The sequence below is a fragment of the Mustelus asterias genome, chromosome 20 (assembly GCF_964213995.1).
Source record: "Mustelus asterias chromosome 20, sMusAst1.hap1.1, whole genome shotgun sequence".
Lineage (NCBI taxonomy): Eukaryota > Metazoa > Chordata > Chondrichthyes > Carcharhiniformes > Triakidae > Mustelus > Mustelus asterias.
Window position 1 is genome coordinate 27,274,452 of NC_135820.1, and position 21,062 is coordinate 27,295,513.

The following is a 21,062-nucleotide window of genomic DNA, read 5'->3' on the forward strand; positions in this document are numbered from 1 at the left end:
TAGAAATCATAGGAACCCTACAGTACAGAAAGAGGCCATTCGGCCCATCGAGTCTGCACCGACCACAATCCCACCCAGGCCCTACCCCCATATCCCTATATATTTTACCCGCTAATCCCTCTAATCTACGCATCCCAGGACACTAAGGAGCAATTTTAGCATGGCCAATCAACCTAACCCGCACATCTTTGGACTGTGGGAGGAAACCGGAGCACCCGGAGGAAACCCACGCAGACACGAGGAGAATGTGCAAACTCCACACAGACAGTGACCCAAGCCGGGAATCGAACCCAGGTCCCTGGAGCTGTGAAGCAGCAGTGCTAATCACTGTGCTACCGTGCCGCCCCTTTAATTTCCCTTTAAGGAAAATTATGTCAATGCAAAATGCTCACTATTGCAGAAAGTATTGAGTTTGAGGTGAATAATGATATTTTGGACTAGTTACACTATCAGTGAAGAGGTGCTGGTAAAATCTAAGACTAAAAGAACTCTGCTGATCATGATTTGGAAAGTTTGGTGCTAATGGGAAAGATCGACTGTAAAGAAGATCAACGTAGAAAAGGCACAAAGTTTCTAAAGACCCTCGCAAACTGGATGAATGTACCAGCAATGAGGATGATTCACACCTCCAGGGCACGATTAGCATGGAGGTCCAAGGTCACCAATGCTCTTTTAGGACATAATATATGAAGAGAGAGAAGAGAAATTATTTCATAAAAACTTTGGATCCACGTACATAAATCTTGGAGGGTGGCAGGAAAGACTAACAAAGTTGTATTTTTCACAAAAACATACCAGATTGTTGGCTTTATAAATAGAGGTATAGAGTATAAAAACAAGGAAGTTACATATTTCATAAATCACTGAATGTGTCCAATTGTGGGCATCACACTTTAGAAAGGATATCAAAGCCTCGGAGAAGATGAAGAGGAGATTTATTAAAATGATACCGAGGATGAAAGACTAGAGAACCTGAGAGGGAAAAAACAAATAAAGAAGAAACGGAAGTCTAGGAGGAATTTTTATTCAGCACGTTATGATCTGGAATTGCACTGCCTGTAAATGTAATTGAAGCAAATCCAGCAGTAACTTTGGAAAGGAAAATCGATCTCTGTTTCAAAAGGAATGATTTTTGGAGTTGTGGGGAAAGAGTAAGGAGTGTGAATAATTGTAAGCTCTTTGAGACCTTGCATGGGAGTGATGGGCCGAATGCATGCAAGAATTTGCAAGTTGTCTACAGACCTGATAAATAGTGATAAAGTAATGGAATTCATAAACATTAGAACAGCTTGTAGTAAAACCAGAGAGCTAATAATAGGCAACTTACAAGTTCCAAATGTAGAGAATCTTTTGAATGCATTTGAGACAAGACAATGCGTTCGTGAACCAACAAAGGAGCAGGCTGTTTTAGAGGTAACTATTGACCGTGAATTAGTAAATAACTTAACAGTGTAAACTTTGGAGGGATGAAGCAAAAGTTGACACTGGGTTGAATGGGCAAAGCTAGTAGTGGATGGCAGTATGAGCATCGGGAGGTGTTCAAAGTATTTGGTAGAGAACAAGGCCTAAATCACCTTGAAGGGCAAAAGCTGTACTTGTATAATTAAACAAATTGCTCAGTATGGAAAGTAGGAGATAGTATAAACCTAAAAGAAAAGACTTGTATGAAGACAAAGAATAGTATAAATTTTGCAGACTGAAAGAGATATGAAGGACATCAAAGGAAGATGTTGAAAATTGCAGGAGTTACAAATAGGGAATATGAGGAATCTGTCAATTCAGGAATTGTCACCTTGGATTGGCAAATGTCCAATAGCATTGACCTGAATAGTATAAACTAGGAAATAATGGGTCTACTCGTTTAATATCAATTGTTAGAAAGTTATGAACTTTCAAGTGTGCACAGTATTTCAAAATCGTAGGCCTGCAGATAGTCTCAGAATCCCAACACTTCTGGGACAGGTTGGATATTTCAAAGGACAGGAGAGAGGGAATGGGAAGCTTGCTTGCCACCAACTAATGGCCAACTAAACTCTTTAAGGAGCTTGCTAAGGGGCCTGTCTCATGGAGAATGTTATTTTTAATCTTTATTTTGACCAACTCCAACAGTCTATATACACTTTTCATCAAGGCTGAAGGAAGATCAAATTAACCTCAAATATGACAATGAGACAATTAGAGCCAGATTGATTTTCTGATGCCATAATCTTCATTTTTAATGTCTTCTGTGTAGCCTCTCGAGACAAAAAATGTATATCATAATGAAAGATAAAGAAAGTCTTGTATTTACGTGCCGCCTTTTACAATCTCTCTTTGCCACAAAGCACTTTATACTTTTGAAGTGAATTCACGGTTGGAAGTTTGGTAGCCAGTTTGCCTACAGCAAGGTCCCATGAACAGCCCTGAGGAAGTGACAGATAATCTGTTGTTTTGATGTTGGTTGAGGGATAAAAATTGGTCCGGACACCCGCACTTTTTCAGGAGTTCTCTGCCTAAAGGTGGAAACCTCAAACTCTTGGCACCAATCTGATCCACACTAGCCAACTTCTCGTCCCCCCTTCTGTAAGCAGTATGTGATCTCAGGAAAGAGATCACTGTCTCGGAACAGTTTTGCTTTGGCTCAAGCTTTCTAAATTCTTTAACGTGCCATTTGTGTTCTCTGCAGTACTGTATCTGGACTGATGGACTAAACGCCTTGCTGGGAAAAGAGATGACCAGTGACCTGACAAAGAATGACCTGGATACTCTGCTGAGTATGGAAATGAAACTGCGCCTCCTGGACTTGGAGAACATCCAGATCCCCGAGACACCACCTCCCATTCCCAAAGAACCCAGCAGCTATGATTTTGTGTATCATTATGGCTGAGCACTACAATGAGCAGCACCTTGCAAGCAACAAAAGACAATTTAAAGAGGGTAAAAAAACACAGCAACATCCAGTGAACAAAGTGAATACTATTCAACCAGCTGTTGAAGAAACTTGACTCCATTGAGTAAATGCGCTGCAAGTAGCAGAAAGGCAGAGTGAAGAGGCACAAAATGCCAAACATGCTGTGTTTCTACTCTGTTCTGGGGAGTTCTCAGGCAGCCCTGGGCCCTTTAGAAATAATTCTGTATTTAATATTTTAGACAGGTTTAAGAATTTGGTGGATAATGTGATTTGGTACAGTGAAGTTTGTATGATGGTTAATAATTTATTAGTGTTCTAGAAGGCCAACCTGCTTATGTAGATTTGTTTCACTGTATGCAAACAATTGTCCATCAAATAATATTCAATCCCACTGTTCAATTCTGGGACAATGGGTTGTGTTGTATAATCTCTGCTGTATATAGTATGTGTGAATGTCATAAAAAAAATATATACAGGGAGAGTATCCTTTAGTTTCTGATACCTGGGAGTGCCTTTGTGGCTCTCGCCCAGGAATAATTTCTACAATTTTTTGAAAGCTCTCATTTTGAGCAGTGACACGATTGAGGGAAACTTAGCAACTGCAGCCTCTTCTTTACTCAGTTTATCCTCCTCCCCTAAATCTCTGCTCCATCCCCGCCTTGCAGGTTGTGAGGCGCATAGGCACCTGGAGATGCAGCTTTGGAGATGATGAGGAGGGCAGCCATTAGTGGTCATTAACCTGTTTCATAAATACCACTACTGCAATCCAATGCCATCATGAACTGCTTGAGCTTCGCTTTCGTCCTTTTGCCATTTATACCGCTAAATTACTGCATTGTATCTTATTCTAACTACCCCTTGACTGTTTAATTTGTCCAGGTGCAGATTTCGGGATGGTGTTGGTAGACTATAGTTGATCTCGGCCCCTTTAAGCACATTGGAGCTCTGGCTAAGGTGCTTAGTATCCTCACTGTTTCCCGCCTTTGCACCTTTTTATTTAAGATCTTGTCATGGGCAATGAACTGAATAGCTACTTGAATGGTTTGGATTATAGATCCTGAATTGGTCTTGGTAAGGACACTGAACAGGTACATGAATGGACTAGATTACAGACACTGAATTCAAAGGGTACTTGAATGGCGAAGGTGAGGACATTGATTTAAACAGGTACTTTAATCAACTGGATTATAAAATACTGAAATCAATGGGTCAATGAGGACTGACTCTGCTTTTGAGCCATGTAATGAGAAGGCTCAATAATAATACGTAGTTATCAGTTATAGAGCTTCCTTTGTATCCATAAGTATTCTTAATCTAAGATAATATCAGCATGTGGGGTTATCATCCTCTCAACAGCAAACCTTGTTTTATTGAGTGACCAAAAAAAGAGTCTGCTTGCTAAAGCACTGACTTGACACATATTTAAAATAAGTGGTTTTATTCCCACTGTTTAATTATGGCATAGCAGAAACTGAATTGTCTGGAGCAAATGCTATTTGCATTCACTTCAAAACTTTTTGCTGTTGCCTCATGTGCATTTTTTTTTACTTGGTGTGGTGATAATTGATAATTAAAGGGAAAACACAATGAGTTTTGCAGTATCGGCAGCAGTGGATACAACTTCGCCTCATGCCCTAATTTCTCATCCATGGTTTTCTAACTGAGAACATTGTGCCTCAGATTTACAGTCTTTGATCGGAGGTTAAACTTGTACTTTCTAGAAATCTTAACACTGTTTACACTTGACACATGAGGCATTTTATTGTGAAAGATGTTTCTATTTACAAAACTTGGATAGTTTGGGAGTGAGTCAGAATTTTCAGAATGCAACATTTATACTTCTCAACACTTAGAAATGCTGCACTAACATATTGTTGTTACCAAGTTGAGGAGTAGATGATAGGTCAGCAGGGTAGAAGGTAATGTAGCATCAAACTAAATAAGAACCTGCAACCCTTTCAAAGAACATTTAAATTATACACTAGGAAGAGGTTTCCATGTAAACAAATACAGGAAATTGTGCCTTTTAAGTAACTGAACTATAAAATAGATTGAATTTTAATTAGGTATCATTGTTCCCACAGAGGATCATTGGATTCTGATTGGATTGTTCTTGCTCCCAAAATAACTATGCATTAGATTTTAAAACCATTGACTCTAGTGCAGTAAATATCAGTAATAACTTCCTTTGGGTGAATGACGATCTACAAGATGTGGTCTTCTAATAAGCATAATCGATATTGTAAAAGGAAAAGTGATGAAAGGAGAAATTGCGAATACTGAAAAGAAGAAAATTGCTAGATACCTGGCTGGTGCAAGAGGTATTCACTTTGGAAAACACAAATATTCTATGAAATATACATTGGACAGATCAAAATGATGCTTCCCCCAGCTCACCCCTCCAAAAGCAAACAGGAAATGTAAGCTTTACCTGGTATGGCTGTGGGCTAAGTACAAGAATTAATTACAGTTGCCCAACTGTCTGCCACCATTGCGAGCTTGAGTACAAGTTGTTCCTAGTACTTTTTAAAGAAACAGTCCACCATTTTGAAAAACAGATTCACTTTTCAATGTTGCTACTTTCCTTTCCCATAAACTCTGATGTCTGGAAGATGTGGTACTGCTCCTGTTAATCCATTGTGAGCAGGCTGCGATCACTTTTGAGCTAGTAGGGACATTTTGTGGAGATCACTCGAGATCCCTGCTGATCAGGTGGGAAGCCAGAAGAATCCTCTGTAAAAATCCTGCCGAAAATGGAAGTGATCTCTGGGTGTCGGTGAAAATCATTTTCTAAAGTAAACTTGATTCTCCCCGGGAATTTGATGTCAAAAGGCTCCCAGTTTTTAAAACCAAAATTTATTGACATCAAAGATAATTAACAATTCGTTTTGATTGTTCCATTGTAACAATCCCAGAAGAATGATCCCTACTGTGATTTATGTGTGAAGCTATTTTTAATGTCATTTGGGAGAATATTTGTCTATTGTACTGTTAATTGGTCAGTATTATAATGGCTGATAAGATTTTAAAAAATGAAATGGTAACATTTATATAATAAACAGAACACTCCTGCTGTAATGAGTCTTCATTTTTGTACAGAAAACTGGGATAGTTAAATAACCGTGAGGTCTTTGCACTGTGGAACAGGGAGGTGTGGTATTGTCACTGGATCAGAGATCCTGGTTAATGCTCAGGGCACATGGTTTTGAATCCCTCCATGGCTTATGGTGAAACTTGAGTGAAAAGTCTAATGGTGACCATGAAACCATTATCGATTTCGTAAAACCCATCTGGTTCACTAAGGAAATCCACTATCCTTACCTGATCTGGCTGTATGTGACTCCAAACCCATAGCAACATGGTTGACTCTTAATTGCCCTCTGAATTGGTCTAGCAAGCCACTTGGTTCAAGAGCAATTAGGATTGGGTAATAAATGCTGGCCTAGCCAGTGACACCCATATCCAATTAATAAAAAAGAACTAGTGAAGTTGTGATACGACTATAAGGGCTTATTAACAAATGTGAAAGTTCCATCAATCCTGACTGAGTATTTTGCATCATCATCCTTTTACAGTTCAAAGGGGTTGGCTTGATGCCCAAGGGTACTTGTGTTAGCGCAGCAGAGCGTGATACGCAGCAGTATAGCGGGAGTGCGGGGCCAAGAGCGCAAAGCGGCAATTGAACTCTAGTCCAAACTCACTTTCTGCGGAGGTGGAGTGTGAGTCCAAGTTCGTGTTGCGGTGGTTGAAGGGCGGCAATTGGAGATCATTGGTTGAACTCTGCAGTTGACCCTAAGGAGTTGAAGAGTATGGTGATCTTCATTGTCCTCCTCTGTAAATAATTCTTTCCAAATAAATAAATTTACTTTCACCTGCCAAGTAATTGTAGAGCCTCACAATTATTACAGTACTCTTCCTTTATTAGGCCACATTTATTAGAAACTGTTACATATTTAAGTAGTTACATGATTGCTTTAAGAGCCGGTCAAATGATTTAATGGTGGTATCATTGGGATGTTTCACAGGCTTCTGTCTTAGTTTCATTTTCTGTTCTATGCAAAGAACTTTGCTTTCTATAAACCTGTTGTGTGTTACTTTGAATCTACGTGTGCAAACCACATCTTTTTGTTAAAACCCATGACCGTTAACAGAGTTAGGACATTACTGAAATATGTCATCTATCACTTAAGCCCCCTAACCCTCATTCAGCCAAGTCCCTCTCCATCTCTATTGCCATTAAAATCTAATCCAGGTTATTAATTTAAGCGTTTTATTGGTTTCCTTCCCTTCATTACTTAAACCAATTTGACCACTGTGTCTCATGTCCTCTCCTGTACAAAGTCCATTACAATTGACTCCACTGACGATCAGTGCCCCAACAAATTAGCTTCATGATGCTCATTCTTCAAATCTCTCCACAGCCTCACTCCAACTCTTTTCAAATGTTTTTTTTCTCCCCACATCCCTGCATTCATAAGAACATAAGAACATAAGAAATAGGAGCAGGAGTAGGCCATCTAGCCCCTCGAGCCTGCCCCGCCATTCAATAAGATCATGGCTGATCTGACGTGGATCAGTACCACTTACCCGCCTGATCCCCATAACCCTTAATTCCCTTACCGATCAGGAATCCATCCATCCGCGCTTTAAACATATTCAGCGAGGTAGCCTCCACCACCTCAGTGGGCAGAGAATTCCAGAGATTCACCACCCTCTGGGAGAAGAAGTTCCTCCTCAACTCTGTCTTAAACCGACCCCCCTTTATTTTGAGGCTGTGTCCTCTAGTTTTAACTTCCTTACTAAGTGGAAAGAATCTCTCCGCCTCCACCCTATCCAGCCCCCGCATTATCTTATAAGTCTCCATAAGATCCCCCCTCATCCTTCTAAACTCCAACGAGTACAAACCCAATCTCCTCAGCCTCTCCTCATAATCCAAACCCCTCATCTCCGGTATCAACCTGGTGAACCTTCTCTGCACTCCCTCCAATGCCAATATATCCTTCCTCATATAAGGGGACCAATACTGCACACAGTATTCCAGCTGCGGCCTCACCAATGCCCTGTACAGGTGCATCAAGACATCCCTGCTTTTATATTCTATCCCCCTCGCAATATAGGCCAACATCCCATTTGCCTTCTTGATCACCTGTTGTACCTGCAGACTGGGCTTTTGCGTCTCATGCACAAGGACCCCCAGGTCCCTTTGCACGGTAGCATGTTTTAATTTGTTTCCATTGAGATAGTAATCCCATTTGTTATTATTTCCTCCAAAGTGTATAACCTCGCATTTCTCAACGTTATACTCCATTTGCCATATCCTCGCCCACTCACTCAGCCTGTCCAAATCTCTCTGCAGATCTTCTCCGTCCTCCACACGATTCACTTTTCCACTTATCTTTGTGTCGTCTGCAAACTTCGTTACCCTACACTCCATCCCCTCCTCCAGATCACCTTCCAATTCTGACCCTGGGTTTCCAGCACTGCTATTTTAAGCAACATATTCAGCTGGTGTACTGGTGCCTTCTGCAATATTCTCCCAAAACCACATTCCTCCACAATTTACCAACCGAAAGCCCATTTCTTCATTATGCATTCGGTGTCTTCTACCCCGCGCCCCTTCTCCAAGTGCCTTGTGAAGCACTCATCAGGTTTGCTAAATAAATATAGGTGGTTATTATTTCACAGATGTTTATATATTTTGTGCTGTAAATTTGGGACAAGGTATAGTGGCTGTCCTGTGCAAATTGGATTAGAGCATACTTTGTGTAAGTGCAGATACAAAAGGACGTAAAGTCTTCCCTCAGTTTGTACAGTGCATTCATAATCTGCTCTGTGTAGATTTGCGATGCAGGATAAAATAAGAAAGGTTGTCTCAGCCCATCCACATAAAAAGCCTACAATGAAATTATGACGTCCAGCTGGTTCTTGAATGACTAAGTTTTAGTACCCTGACTGATGGATTGATTTACCTGTGGTCGATTAATTGTTCATTTTGTAGCGAAACAATATGTAAAGCTTGTCAACAAAAACTGTTGTCAGCTCAGGCTCCCGACAGGCTGGCTGTGAGGGCTTTAATAGTTTGGCATTGTTGTGATTACATTTGATCATGAACAACATTGTTGTCATCATCATCAAAGATTAGTTATCCAACTGTTATCAATGGATGTGTGGATCTAATGTAATTATGAGAGATGCAGACATTTAATGCCTTCTATTTCTGTGTAACATCAAAGGGATTTAGATCATATTTCTGTACGTAAGCTTCTCTGAGAAGCTGATGGTGAGCTTAGATTTTGCTATCACCTGCTGAAGAGCTGTGAATTTGAGGTCTCCTGCTTCAGCAAGTAAGGCCAGATCGAAGTTACAGAAAATGAGGGCCAAATGTTCATTCCCAGAAATTCCCAACTCAGTCAGATTTTTGAGGGGATGTTGGTGTGTGTGGTGCCAGCTACTACCTGGTCGTCTCTTTCCCCTCCCCCCCTCCCCCCCCCCCCCCCCCCCCCCCCCCACCCAATCCCATCCCAAACAAACATTCAGAGGCAGATTCAGTCTACAGAATGTGAGGCGAGCAGTATAAGAGACTTACAACCAGGACAAAGTCATAGAGCACAGATGTAAGTGGCAAACCAAAAACAGTCCACATCCTCTCACCCCCTACATATGCCCCAGGCCACCTCATGCCTCAGACCTACCCCATGGCCCCTCATACCCTCCTTACCAATATATGGCCTACCCACACCCACAGTCCCTTACACACTCCATGCCAACCAATGCCCCTCTGCACATCTGCCATGGCCCTTTTCTAGTCCCTATGTCAACTCATGGTAACCCATGATTTCCCCACTCAGCGTCATTTGGCCTTGCATTCTTCATGCCAACTCATTCATCATGAGAAAACATCAGGATGAACAGTTTGAACTGCTGCAGTCCCTGTGGTGTAGGTATATCCACAGTGCTGTTTTGGGGGAAGTTCCAGGATTTTGACCCAGCACCAGCAACAATGAAGGAACGATGATATTTTTCCAAGTCAGAATGGTGAGTGGCATGGAGGGGAACTTCCAGGTAATGGTGTTCCCATGTGTTTGACATCCTTGTCCTTCTAGGTGTTAGAGGTTGCAGGTTTGGAAGGTGCTAGTGAAGGGACAGTTGGTGAGTTACTGCAGAGCATCATGTAGATGGTACATACTGCTGCCACTGTGCCAGTGGTTGTGGAGAGAGTGGATATTAAAAGTGGTGGATGGGGTGCCAATCAAGCGTGCTACTTTCTCCTGAAGGTGTCGAGCTTCTTGAGTATTGTTGGAACTGCACCCATCCAGGCAAGTGGGAAGTATTCCATCACACTCTTGACTTGTGCCTTGTAGATGGTGGACAGACTTTGGGGAGTCAGGAGGTGAGTTGTTGTCCACAGAATTCCCAGCCTCCGACTTGCACTTATAGCCACAGTATTTATATGTCTAGTCCAGTTCAGTTTCTGGTCTTTTGGCTGGCCTGCTGCAACCCGCCCCCCCCCCCCCATTGGCTGGTCCTGCCACGGTGTGGCCAGAATATCCTGACCACAATGACAGGACGAGGAGTTAATCGTTTATTACTGAGAAGAGGAGAAATTTCTTCAGTCCAAGAGTTGTGAATCTTTGGAATTTCTATGCCAGAGGATTGTGGATGCTCTATCACTGAACATCTTTGAGACTGAGACATACAGATTATTTTGGTTTCTCAGGGAATCAAGGGATATGGGGAGCATTGGAGTCGAGGCTGAAAGTCAGCCATGATTGTTCTGAATGGTGGACCAGACTCTGAGTGTATATGGTCTCCTGCTCCTATTTCTCATGTTCCAGGTATCAATGTGAAAGTAGGTGTAGGAAATGGACCCAATGACATAATTGAACACAGGAGTTGCATATTTGAACAAAGATCACTCTGGTGCTACCTGAGCAGCTTTCCAATGTATATGTTATCCAGGACATTTTAACAACTCAGCTGCTCGATTTCTACCAGGTAGGTTACAGTTAAAATTGTTGGCAAACCTGCTCCCTCCCAACTCTTCAGGGAAGAAGTGAGTGGCATTTTTCTTATTTTATGTATTGAGGATTATAATGGAGTGTATAATTTAGCTTAATGCTACATAGCTCGATCATTTTTCTATTTTGATGAAACCATTTGTTGGAACAGACTAGGAGTTTCACTTTGCCATAAGTATACACTCAGCCCATTTTGCAAAGAGGGGTGGGTAGTATATTCTAGGGCACAGTTTACAGAGTAATGTGTTCTCCCTTGCGATCCCTTGTTTTCACTATCGCCTGGATATTGGGCAGAAAAAGGTACACTGCAAATAATAAGGGAACATAAAGCCCATTGATACAAGTGGTTGCTGAAGATGAACAAGAGTGATAAATTTCAGTTTCTTTACCCTTCCCTTATATCTTAATCGCAAGGTAACATTTGGGCAAAGAACAGTCCAGTTTCAGCACAGCTTCACCTGATGTGTACTCGGCTGATCTGACCACATAGTTCAGCACTCTACTGGGTTTGTTTCTTATTCGTTCAGGGGATGTGGGAGTTGCTGGCTATGCCAGCATTTATTGCCTATCCCTTTTGCCTTTAAGAATCAACAATATTGCTGGAGTCACATGTAGCCAGAGCAGGTAAGGATGGCAGATTTCCTTCCCCAAAAGACATTGGTGAACCAGATGGGTTTTTATGACGATTGACAATGGTTTCATGGTCATTATTAGACTTATTTCCAGATTTTTATTGAATTCAAATAACACCAGGGTCCTTGGAGCATTACCCTGAGTGTCTGGAATACTACTATAAATACCAGTGACAATACCACTACACCATTGCTTCCCCGCAAATTGTTAATTGCAGCTTCACCAAGTCTTGAAATAGTAAGAGCTGAATTCAACATTGTTTTATTTAAGTTTCACCTTTTGCTATCTTTACACCATTCATGAGGAATGTATATGTTATGCTGCAGCTTGAAGGAATATATTTTGTACCATTCTATTTCATTAACAAATTTTGGAGGAGAAAAGCAGAACAGCACAGTGGTTAGCCCTGCTGCTTCACAGCTCCAGGGACCTGGGTTCGATTCCCGGCTTGGGTCACTGTCTGTGTGGAGTTTGCACATTCCCCTCGTGTCTGCGTGGGTTTCCTCTGGGTGCTCCGGTTTCCTCCCACAGTCCAAAGATATGCGGGTTAGGTTGATGGATCATGTTAAAATTGCCCCTTAGTGTCCTGAGAAGCGTAGGTTAGAGGGATTAGTGGGTAAAATATTTAGGGATATGGAAGTAGGGTCTGGGTGCGATTGTGGTCGGTGCAGACCCGATGGGCCGAATGGCCTCTTTCTGTACTGTAGGGTTTCTATGATTTCTATGAATTAAGGGATGTGGGTTGAAGAAGGGGAAGGCACAAACAAATTGAAATCTGAGGGTAAAGAAGATGCCAGAACCTGGATTTCTGTGTAGGGACAGGAAAACAAGTTGCGCATTTCTGTAGCTTCTGAAAGGTGGCCTTCCTCAGGATGAACTTTGCAGGCTGCAATGGAGTGTAGATGCAGAGGCGGGCTGGTTCTCAGAGGCAGCACCCCGAATTCCAACATCCTTTAAAAGCTCCCTGAACCTCATGCCACACGCCCATGCCCTCCCAGACTGCCAATGTCACCTCCATTCCTTCTCAGATCCCCTTCTCCTATGTCCCCTTTATAGGTGCACACCCAGTATCTATTATGTATATTCCTCAAAAGCCATGCAAAAGTAGTAGGAATTATTTTAATTGCATGTGTAAAAACATAAACCGGTGGCAATGTAATAAAAATCTGATTTGTAATTGATCTGATAACAATAGACTTGGGTGATGTAGGGATGGTTTCACAGGCTAAGTACTGAGCTGAACTCTATCCTGGTGAAAGATGTTCTTTAATGACAAACGTACGCTGTGAGAAATGTGCTGAGAACTTCTCTGAAGTTGCATCACATTGGCAATATAATTATACAATTTCCAGAAGTCATTTTACATGCCCACCGCCTCATCCCAGTCAGAAATGAACCAATCATCATTAGTACAGATCAATCATTATTAGTAAATGTCATATACCTTGGCCAATTACATTTATTCTCTGACAGTATGGGAACAGTGGTTACAAGTGATTTCTGACTGTCTTCCCCATGGCCACCTGTTGGTTGCTCCGCACCATCTTAACTAGTTTAATACTTTGTCTATTCATTAAGCTATCTGGGATCACTAGCTTCGTCCTTGGCTGATGAAATATTTTATTCATGAGGACTGTCTAGAGCCCATGCTGATAACAGCTATGCTTCTGTGAGTGTATTGTTATAAAGAATGTGGTTCACTTTACTTGATTTCCCATGATGCCTTAGAACTCTGTGCAATTAGCCAAGATGTATGCTTCGTCAATAACAAACTTTTCAGAAATACACGTTTGAATTCTCTAACTGTGGTTATGTGTTTCTATGCAAACAGTACCTCTGTAAAATATAAGTATAAGGCAGTCTGTGACTCTTACCCTAAGTTAATCCACTCTGTTTTAATAGTCTTTATTAGTGTTTTAGTCCCAGGGTGTTTTAGAAACATAGAAACATAGAAAAACTACAGCACAAACAGGCCCTTCGGCCCACAAGTTGTGCCGAACACATCCCTACCTTTTAGACCTACCTATAACCCTCCATCCTATTAAGCTCCATGTACTCATCCAGGAGTCTCTTAAAAGACCCTATTGAGTTCGCCTCCACCACCACTGACGGCAGCCGATTCCACTCGCCCACCACCCTCTGTGTGAAAAACTTACCCCTAACATCTCCCCTGTACCTACCCCCCAGCACCCTAAACCTGTGTCCTCTCGTAGCAGACATTTCCACCCTGGGAAAAAGCCTCAGAGTCCACCCGATCTATGCCTCTCAACATCTTATACACCTCTATTAGGTCTCCTCTCATCCTTCGTCTCTCCAAGGAGAAAAGACCGAGCTCCCTCAGCCTATCCTCATAAGGCATGCCACTCAATCCAGGCAACATCCTTGTAAATCTCCTCTGCACCCTTTCAATCTTTTCCACATCCTTCCTATAGTGAGGCGACCAGAACTGAGCACAGTACTCCAAGTGGGGTCTGACGAGGGTCTTATATAGCTGCATCATTATCCCCGGACTCCTAAACTCAATCCCTCGATTGATAAAGGCCAGCACACCATACGCCTTCTTAACCACCTCCTCCACCTGCGGGGCCGATTTTAGAGTCCTATGGACCCGGAACCCAAGGTCCTTCTGATCCTCTACAGTACTAAGAGTCTTTCCCTTTATATTGTACTCCTTCATCCCATTTGACCTACCAAAATGGACCACGACGCATTTATCTGGGTTGAAGTCCATCTGCCACTTCTCCGCCCAGTCTTGCATCCTATCTATGTCCCTCTGTAACTTCTGACATCCCTCCAGACTATCCACAACCCCACCAACCTTTGTGTCGTCGGCAAACTTACCAACCCATCCCTCCACTTCCTCATCCAGGTCATTTATGAAAATGACAAACAGCAAGGGTCCCAGAACAGGGCACACCACTGGTGACCGACCTCCATTTAGAAAAAGACCCATCTATACCCACTCTCTGCCTCCTTTGGGCAAGCCAGTTCTGGATCCATCAGGCAGCAGCCCCTTGGATCCCATGCCCTCTCACTTTTTCTAGAAGCCTTGCATGGGGGACCTTATCGAACGCCTTGCTAAAATCCATATAAACCACATCTACCGCCTTCCCTTCGTCAATGTGTTTAGTCACATTTCTGAAGAACTCCACCAGGCTCGTAAGGCACAATCTGCCCTTGACAAAGCCATGCTGAGTATTCTTGAGCATACTAAACCTCTCTAAATGCTCATATATCCTGTCCCTCAGGATCTTCTCCATCAGTTTACCAACCACTGAGGTTAGACTCGCCGGTCGGTAATTACCTGGGCTATCCCTATTCCACTTCTTGAAAATAGGAACCACATCCGCAATCCTCCGGCACCTCTCCCGTCTCCATCGACGACGCAAAGATCATTGCCAGAGGCTCTGCAATCTCTTCCCTCGCCTCCCACAGTAACCTGGGGTACATCCCATCTGGACCCGGCAACTTATCTATCTTGATGCCATTCAAAGATTCCAGCACAACCTCTCAAAGTCCATATACTCAATCCTTTCAGTCCACCGCACGCCCGCAGTACATCCACCCAGGTCCTTCTCCTCTGTGAAAACCGAGGCAAAATACTCATTGAACACCTCTGCCATTTCTACTGGTTCCGTACAGACTTTCCCGCCTTCGCCTTTTGTAGGCCCTATTCCGTCAAGTCTCATCCTTTTACTCTTCACATATTTATAGAACGCCTTAGGGTTCTCCTTTAATCCTACCTGCCAGGGCCTTCTCGTGACCCCTTCTGGCTCTCCTAATTTCCTCCTTTAGTCCCTTCCTACAAGCTGTATACTCATCTAGATCCCTATCTTCGCCAAGCTCTCTGAGCCTTTTGTACGCTTTCCTTTTCTTCTTGTCTAGGTCCCGCACAGCTTTCGTGCACCACGGTTCCTTTAATTGACCAACACCTCCCTGTCTGCTCGGAACATTGTCCTGTCGAACTCTAGACAGACATTCCTTGAAAAACTGCCACCTCTCTTCAGTACATTTCCCCGAGAATACCTCCTTCCAATTTACTTCTCTAATTTGCTGTCTAATGTCTTCATATTTCCCCTTACTCCATATAAACACTTTCCTAGCTTGCCTGATCCTCTCTTTTTCCAATGCAAGCCTAAAGGAGATAGAGTTATGATCGCTATCCCCAAGATGCTCTCCCACTGAGAGATCTGACACCTGTCCAGATTCATTGGTCAGTATCAGATCAAGTACAGCCTCTCCTCTTGTAGGCTTGTCCACATGCTGTGTCAGGAAACCCTCCTGAACATACCTAACGAACTCTTCCCCATCCAATCCCCTTACCCTAGGGATATTCCCTAGGGTAAGGGGATCCCTCTAACAGGTGACAATTAGGATGTGGAATCCATGTAGTCAGAAACCACATCAAAGGCAGAATATGTTATTATGTTGTCATTCTTTGGACAGCTGTGTCAACAGACTGAGCCCAGTACTACTTCAGCTTTCAGAACTCAGCCAAGCTTTCATAATCTCAACTATCAAAATATTATCTTCCAACTCCAAGGCCGGAATTTTCCGCTCCCTGCCAATCCCCCCTTCCCTCATCCCCTGGGCTGTGTCAGTGTCATGCTTTCCAGGTGGTTCGCCATTGGTTGCTAGTGGGATCTTCTAGTCCTACTAAAATCAATGGTCATTTGCATTGCTCACCGAGCATGTTGCTGGGGCACTTGCCAGAGGGGGTCACCTTTGGCAGGACCAGAAGATCCCACGGGCAGGAGGGACTGGAAAATCCCGTCTCCAAGAATCTAAAAGTGAACACGGTGTCATTTCCATTTCAAAGCAGATTGCCCAGAGCAGGTGTTTAGATTTCTTTCACCTTTCGAAAGCAAGGGAATGATTTGCTCAATGTCAGAACTGTCTGTGCATTTTAAATTCCAGTACCAAACTTGGCAAGGAAAGTTCACTCACATGCCTTGTTCGACATTGGAAAAAGTACTGTAATAAACGATGGTGGTCAATATAATGGTTAACCTACCTTTGCGGGACAGAACCCTTTGAATCACTGTTTAAAAAGATATCAGCATTATAAAGCAGCATCTAATAATGACATTTGAAAGTGTCACAACATTTTGCCTATAAACTCCAAAGTTTTTTTTAAAGGGTTTACAAAACCTACACCTACATATGAATGTACCCTTTGTCCCATGGCCCTTTAACATTAACCCCTGGAAGTAGTACCCACATTAGGAGTGGGTAATCTAAAAAGCTATCTATTAAAATAAAATTTAAGTCTTGCCTTTTGCCATTTATAATAGGATGAGTGATGCTGGTAGTTGTTTCGGACACATCTCTCTCCCTCACGCACATGCACGCATGCGCACACACAAACACACCCCTCTCTCTCACACACACTCACCTACCTTTCTCACACACTTACCCCTTTTCTGTCACAGAGACACACTCACCCTCCTCACACACACTTTCCCTCTTCCTCACACTCAGAGACATACACTCACCCTCCCTGCTCTCACATACACCTTCCTCTCTCACCCTCACTCACACACCCTCCTCTCTCTCACATACTTTACACCCTCTATCACAATCTCTAATCCATAACATCAACTGTAAGGATTAACCTCATCATCTGTATCTATCTTTAATGCTGTTGAATTTACATGTTCACAAATTAGATGTAATTGTTCATTTGTTTCAACTTAAATCAAATTAAAACTATTTTGTTGTACTTTATTTGAAATTTACCTTCATTCAACTCTTGGCCATGATAGAAGTTGATTTTAAATAAATTTCAAATATCAATGGTTATGAGTACTGAATATTGTAAATTGGAATAAATATGGAACAATCCAACATCCAACATAGCTCAAGCTATGGGCGTCATTCACAGAATGTGGGTGTCGCTGGCTTGGCTAGTATTCAATGCCCACCCCTAGTGCCCTTGTGAAGGTGGTGGTGAGCTGCCTTCCAGAACTGCTGCAATCTATGTGATGTAAGTACACCCACAGTACTGTTAGGAAGGGAATTCCAAACGTTTGACCCAGTGACAGTGAAGGAACAATGATATATTTCCAAGTCAGGATGGTTAATGGCTTGGAGCAGAACTTCCAGGGTAGTGATGTGCCCATTTATCTGCTGCCCTTGACTTTCTAGATGGTAGTAGTCAGGGGTTTGGAATGAGTTCCTGTTATTGTCTTTGGTTGTTTTTGAAAAGGTGGCAGTGAGCTGCCGCCTTGAACTGCTATAGTCTACATGGTGAAGATAAATCCATAATGCTGTTATTTACGGAGATCCAGTATTTTTTTAATTCATTCATGGGACATGGGCATCGCTGGCTCGCCAGCATTTGTTGCCCATCCCTAGTTGCCCTTGAGAAGGTGGTGGTGAGCTGCCTTCTTGCATTGTGGGTTGACCCACCTGCCGTTAGGGAGGGAATTCCAGGATTTTGACCCAGTGACTGTGAAGGAACGGTGATATATTTCCAAGTCAGGATGGTGAGAGGCTTGGAAGGGAACTTGCAGGTGGTGGTCTTCCCATTTATCTGCTGCCCTTGGGCTTCTGGATGGAAATGGTCATGGGTTTGGAAGGTACTGGTCTAAGGATCTTTGGTGAATTGCTGCAGTGCATCTTTTAGATTGTACACACTGCTGCTACTGAGCGTCGGTGGTGGAGGGATTGAATGTTTGCAGATGTGGTGTGAATCAAGTAGGCTGCTTTATCCTGGATGGTGTCTAGCTTCTTGAGTGTTGTTGGAGCTGCACCCATCCAGGCAAGTGGGGAGTATTCCATCACACTCCTGACTTGTGCCTTGTAGATGGTGGATAGGCTTTGGGGAGTCAGGAGGTGAGTTATTCACTGCAGTATTCCTAGCCTCTGACCTGCTCTTGTAGCCACTGTGTTTATGTGGTGAGTCCAGTTGAGTTTCTGGTCAATGATAACCCCAAGGATGTTGACAGTGGGGGATTAAGTGATCGTACCACCATTGAATGTCAAGGTGCAATGGTTACTGTCTCTTATTGATGATGGTCATTGCCTGCATTTATGTTACTTGCCACTTGTCAGCCCGAGCCTGGATATTGTCCGGATCTTGTTGCATTTGAACATGCACTGCTTCAGTATCTGAGGAGTTGCGAATGGTGTTGAACATTGTGCAATCATCGGCAAACATCCCCACTTCTGACCTTATGATGGAGGGAAGGTCATTGATGAAGCAGCTGAAGATTGTTGGGCCTAGGACCCTGAGGGACTCCTGCAGAGATGTCCTGGAGCTGAGATGACTGATTCTCCACAACCATCTTCCTATGTACCAACCAGCAGAGAGTTTGCCCCCTGATACCAGTTTCACTAAGGCTCCTTGATGCCACACTCGTCGAATGTGGCCTTGATGTCAAGGGCTGTCACTTTCACCTCACCCCTGGAATTCAGTTCTTTTGTCCATGTTTGAACCAAGGCTGTAATGAGGTCAGGAGCTGAGTGACCCAGGCGAAACCCAAACTGGGTGTCACTGAGCAGGTTATTGCTGAGCAGGTGCTGCTTGATAGCACTGTTGATGACCCCTTCCATCACTTTACTGATGATTAAGAGTAGACTGGGCAGTAATTGGCCAGGTTGGATTTGTACAGGATATACCTGGGCAATTTTCCACATTGTTGGGTAGATGCCAGTGTTGTAACTGTACTGGAAGAGCTTGGCTAGCAGAGCGGCAAGTTCTGGAGCACAAGTCTTCAGTACTATTGCCGGAATGTTATTTAGGCCCATTGCCTTTGCAGTATCCAGTGCCTCCAACCGTTTCTTGATGTCACGTAGAGTGAATCGAATTGGCTGGAGACTGGCATCTGAGATACTGGGGACCACTGGAGGAGGCGGAGATGGATCATCCACTTGGCACTTCTGGCTGAAGATTGCTGCGAATACTTCAGCCTTATATTTTTTACCGATGTGCTGGGCTCCCCCATCATTGAGGATGGGGATATTTGTGGAGCCTCCTCCTCCAGTGAGTTGTTTAATTGTCCACCACCATTCATGACTGGATGTGGAAGGACTGCAGAGCTTAGATCTGATCTGTTGGTTGTGGGATCGCTTACTCTATCACTTGCTATTCATGCCGTTTGGCATGCAAATAGTCCTGTTTGGTAGCTTCAGTAGGTTGACACCTCATTTTTAGGTATGCCTGCTGCTGCTCCTGGCATGCCCTCCTGCACACCATTGAACCAGGGTTGATCCCCTGGCTTGATGGTAATGATAATGATTGAGTGGGGGATATGCCGGGCCATGAGGTTGCAGATTGTGCTGGAGTACAATTCTGCTGCTGTTGATGGCCCACAGCACCTCATGGATGCCCAGTCTTGAGTTGCTAGATCGGTTCAAAGTCTGTCCCATTTAGCACGGTGATAATGCCACACAACATGATGGAGGTTATTCTCAATGTGAAGGCGGGACTTCGTCTCCACAAGGACTGTGCGGTGGTCACTCTTCCCAATACTGTCATGGACAGATGCATCCAAAGCCGGCAGATTGGTAAGGATGAGGTCAAGTATGTTATTTCCTCTTGTTGGTTCCTTCACCACCTGCTGCAGACTCAGTCTAGCAGTTATACCCTTTAGGACCCAACCAGTTCGATCAGTAGTGCTGCTGCCGAGCCACTCTTGGTGGTGGACATTGAAATCCCCCCCCAGAGTATATTTTGCATCCTTGCCACCCTTAGTGCTTCCTCCAAGTGTTGTTCAACATGGAGGAATACTGATTCATCAGCCAAAGGAGGACGGTACGTGGTAACCAGGAAGAAGTTTCCTTGCTCATGTTTAACCTGAAGCCATGAGACTTCATGGGATCCAGAGTCGATGTTAAGGACTCCCAGGGCAACTCCCTTCCAACTGTATACCACTGTGCCACCACCTCCACTGGATCTGTCCTGCCGGTGGGACAGGGCATATCCAAGGATGGTAATGGTGGTGTCTGGGATGTTATCTGTAAGGTATGATTCCATGAGAATGACTATGTCAGACTGTTGCTTGACTAGTCTGTGAGACAGCTCTCCCAATTTTAGCACTAGCCCCAGATGTTAGTAAGGAGGACTTTGCAGGGTCGACAGGGCTCTTTGTTTTGCCGCTGTCTTTTCCTGTGCCTTGGTCGATGCAGGTGGTCCGTCAGGTTTCATTTCTTTGTTGAGACTTTGCAATGATTGATACAACTGAGTGGCTTGCTAGGCCATTTCAGAGGGCAGTTGAGAGTCAACCACATTGCTGTGGTTCTGGAGTCACATGTAAGTCAGACCAGGTAAGTACGGCAGATTTCCTTCTCTAAACATTAGTGAACCAGATGGGTTTTGCTGACAATCGACAATGGTTTCATGGTCATCAGTAGACCCTTAATTCCAGATTTTTTTAAAAATTGAATTCAAATTCCACCATCTGCCATGGCGGGATTCAAACCCAGGTCCCCAGAAAGTTATCTGGGTTTCTGGATTAATAGTCGAGCGATAATACCATAATACGCCTCCCCAGTGACATTGAAGGGTAACATAATCT

The 21,062-nt window shown here is 43.4% G+C and overlaps 2 protein-coding genes across 5 annotated transcripts in view; both read left to right on the forward strand.

The window, feature by feature from the left end:
* The window catches only part of LOC144508449 (engulfment and cell motility protein 2), a 182,548-nt gene extending 176,582 nt beyond the window's left edge, over positions 1-5,966 (forward strand). For 2 of the 3 annotated variants that reach the window (XM_078236372.1, XM_078236371.1), the window contains one exon: positions 2,666-5,966. In XM_078236372.1, coding sequence (XP_078092498.1) covers positions 2,666-2,866 — 201 coding nt within the window. In that variant the 3' untranslated portion in view covers positions 2,867-5,966. The remainder of the gene's footprint in view (positions 1-2,665) is intronic. The other variant, XM_078236373.1, reaches the window with a different exon arrangement.
* LOC144508453 (acyl-coenzyme A diphosphatase NUDT19-like) overlaps positions 1-21,062 on the forward strand; it is a 424,531-nt gene that overhangs the window by 186,908 nt on the left and 216,561 nt on the right. The window lies entirely within an intron of this gene.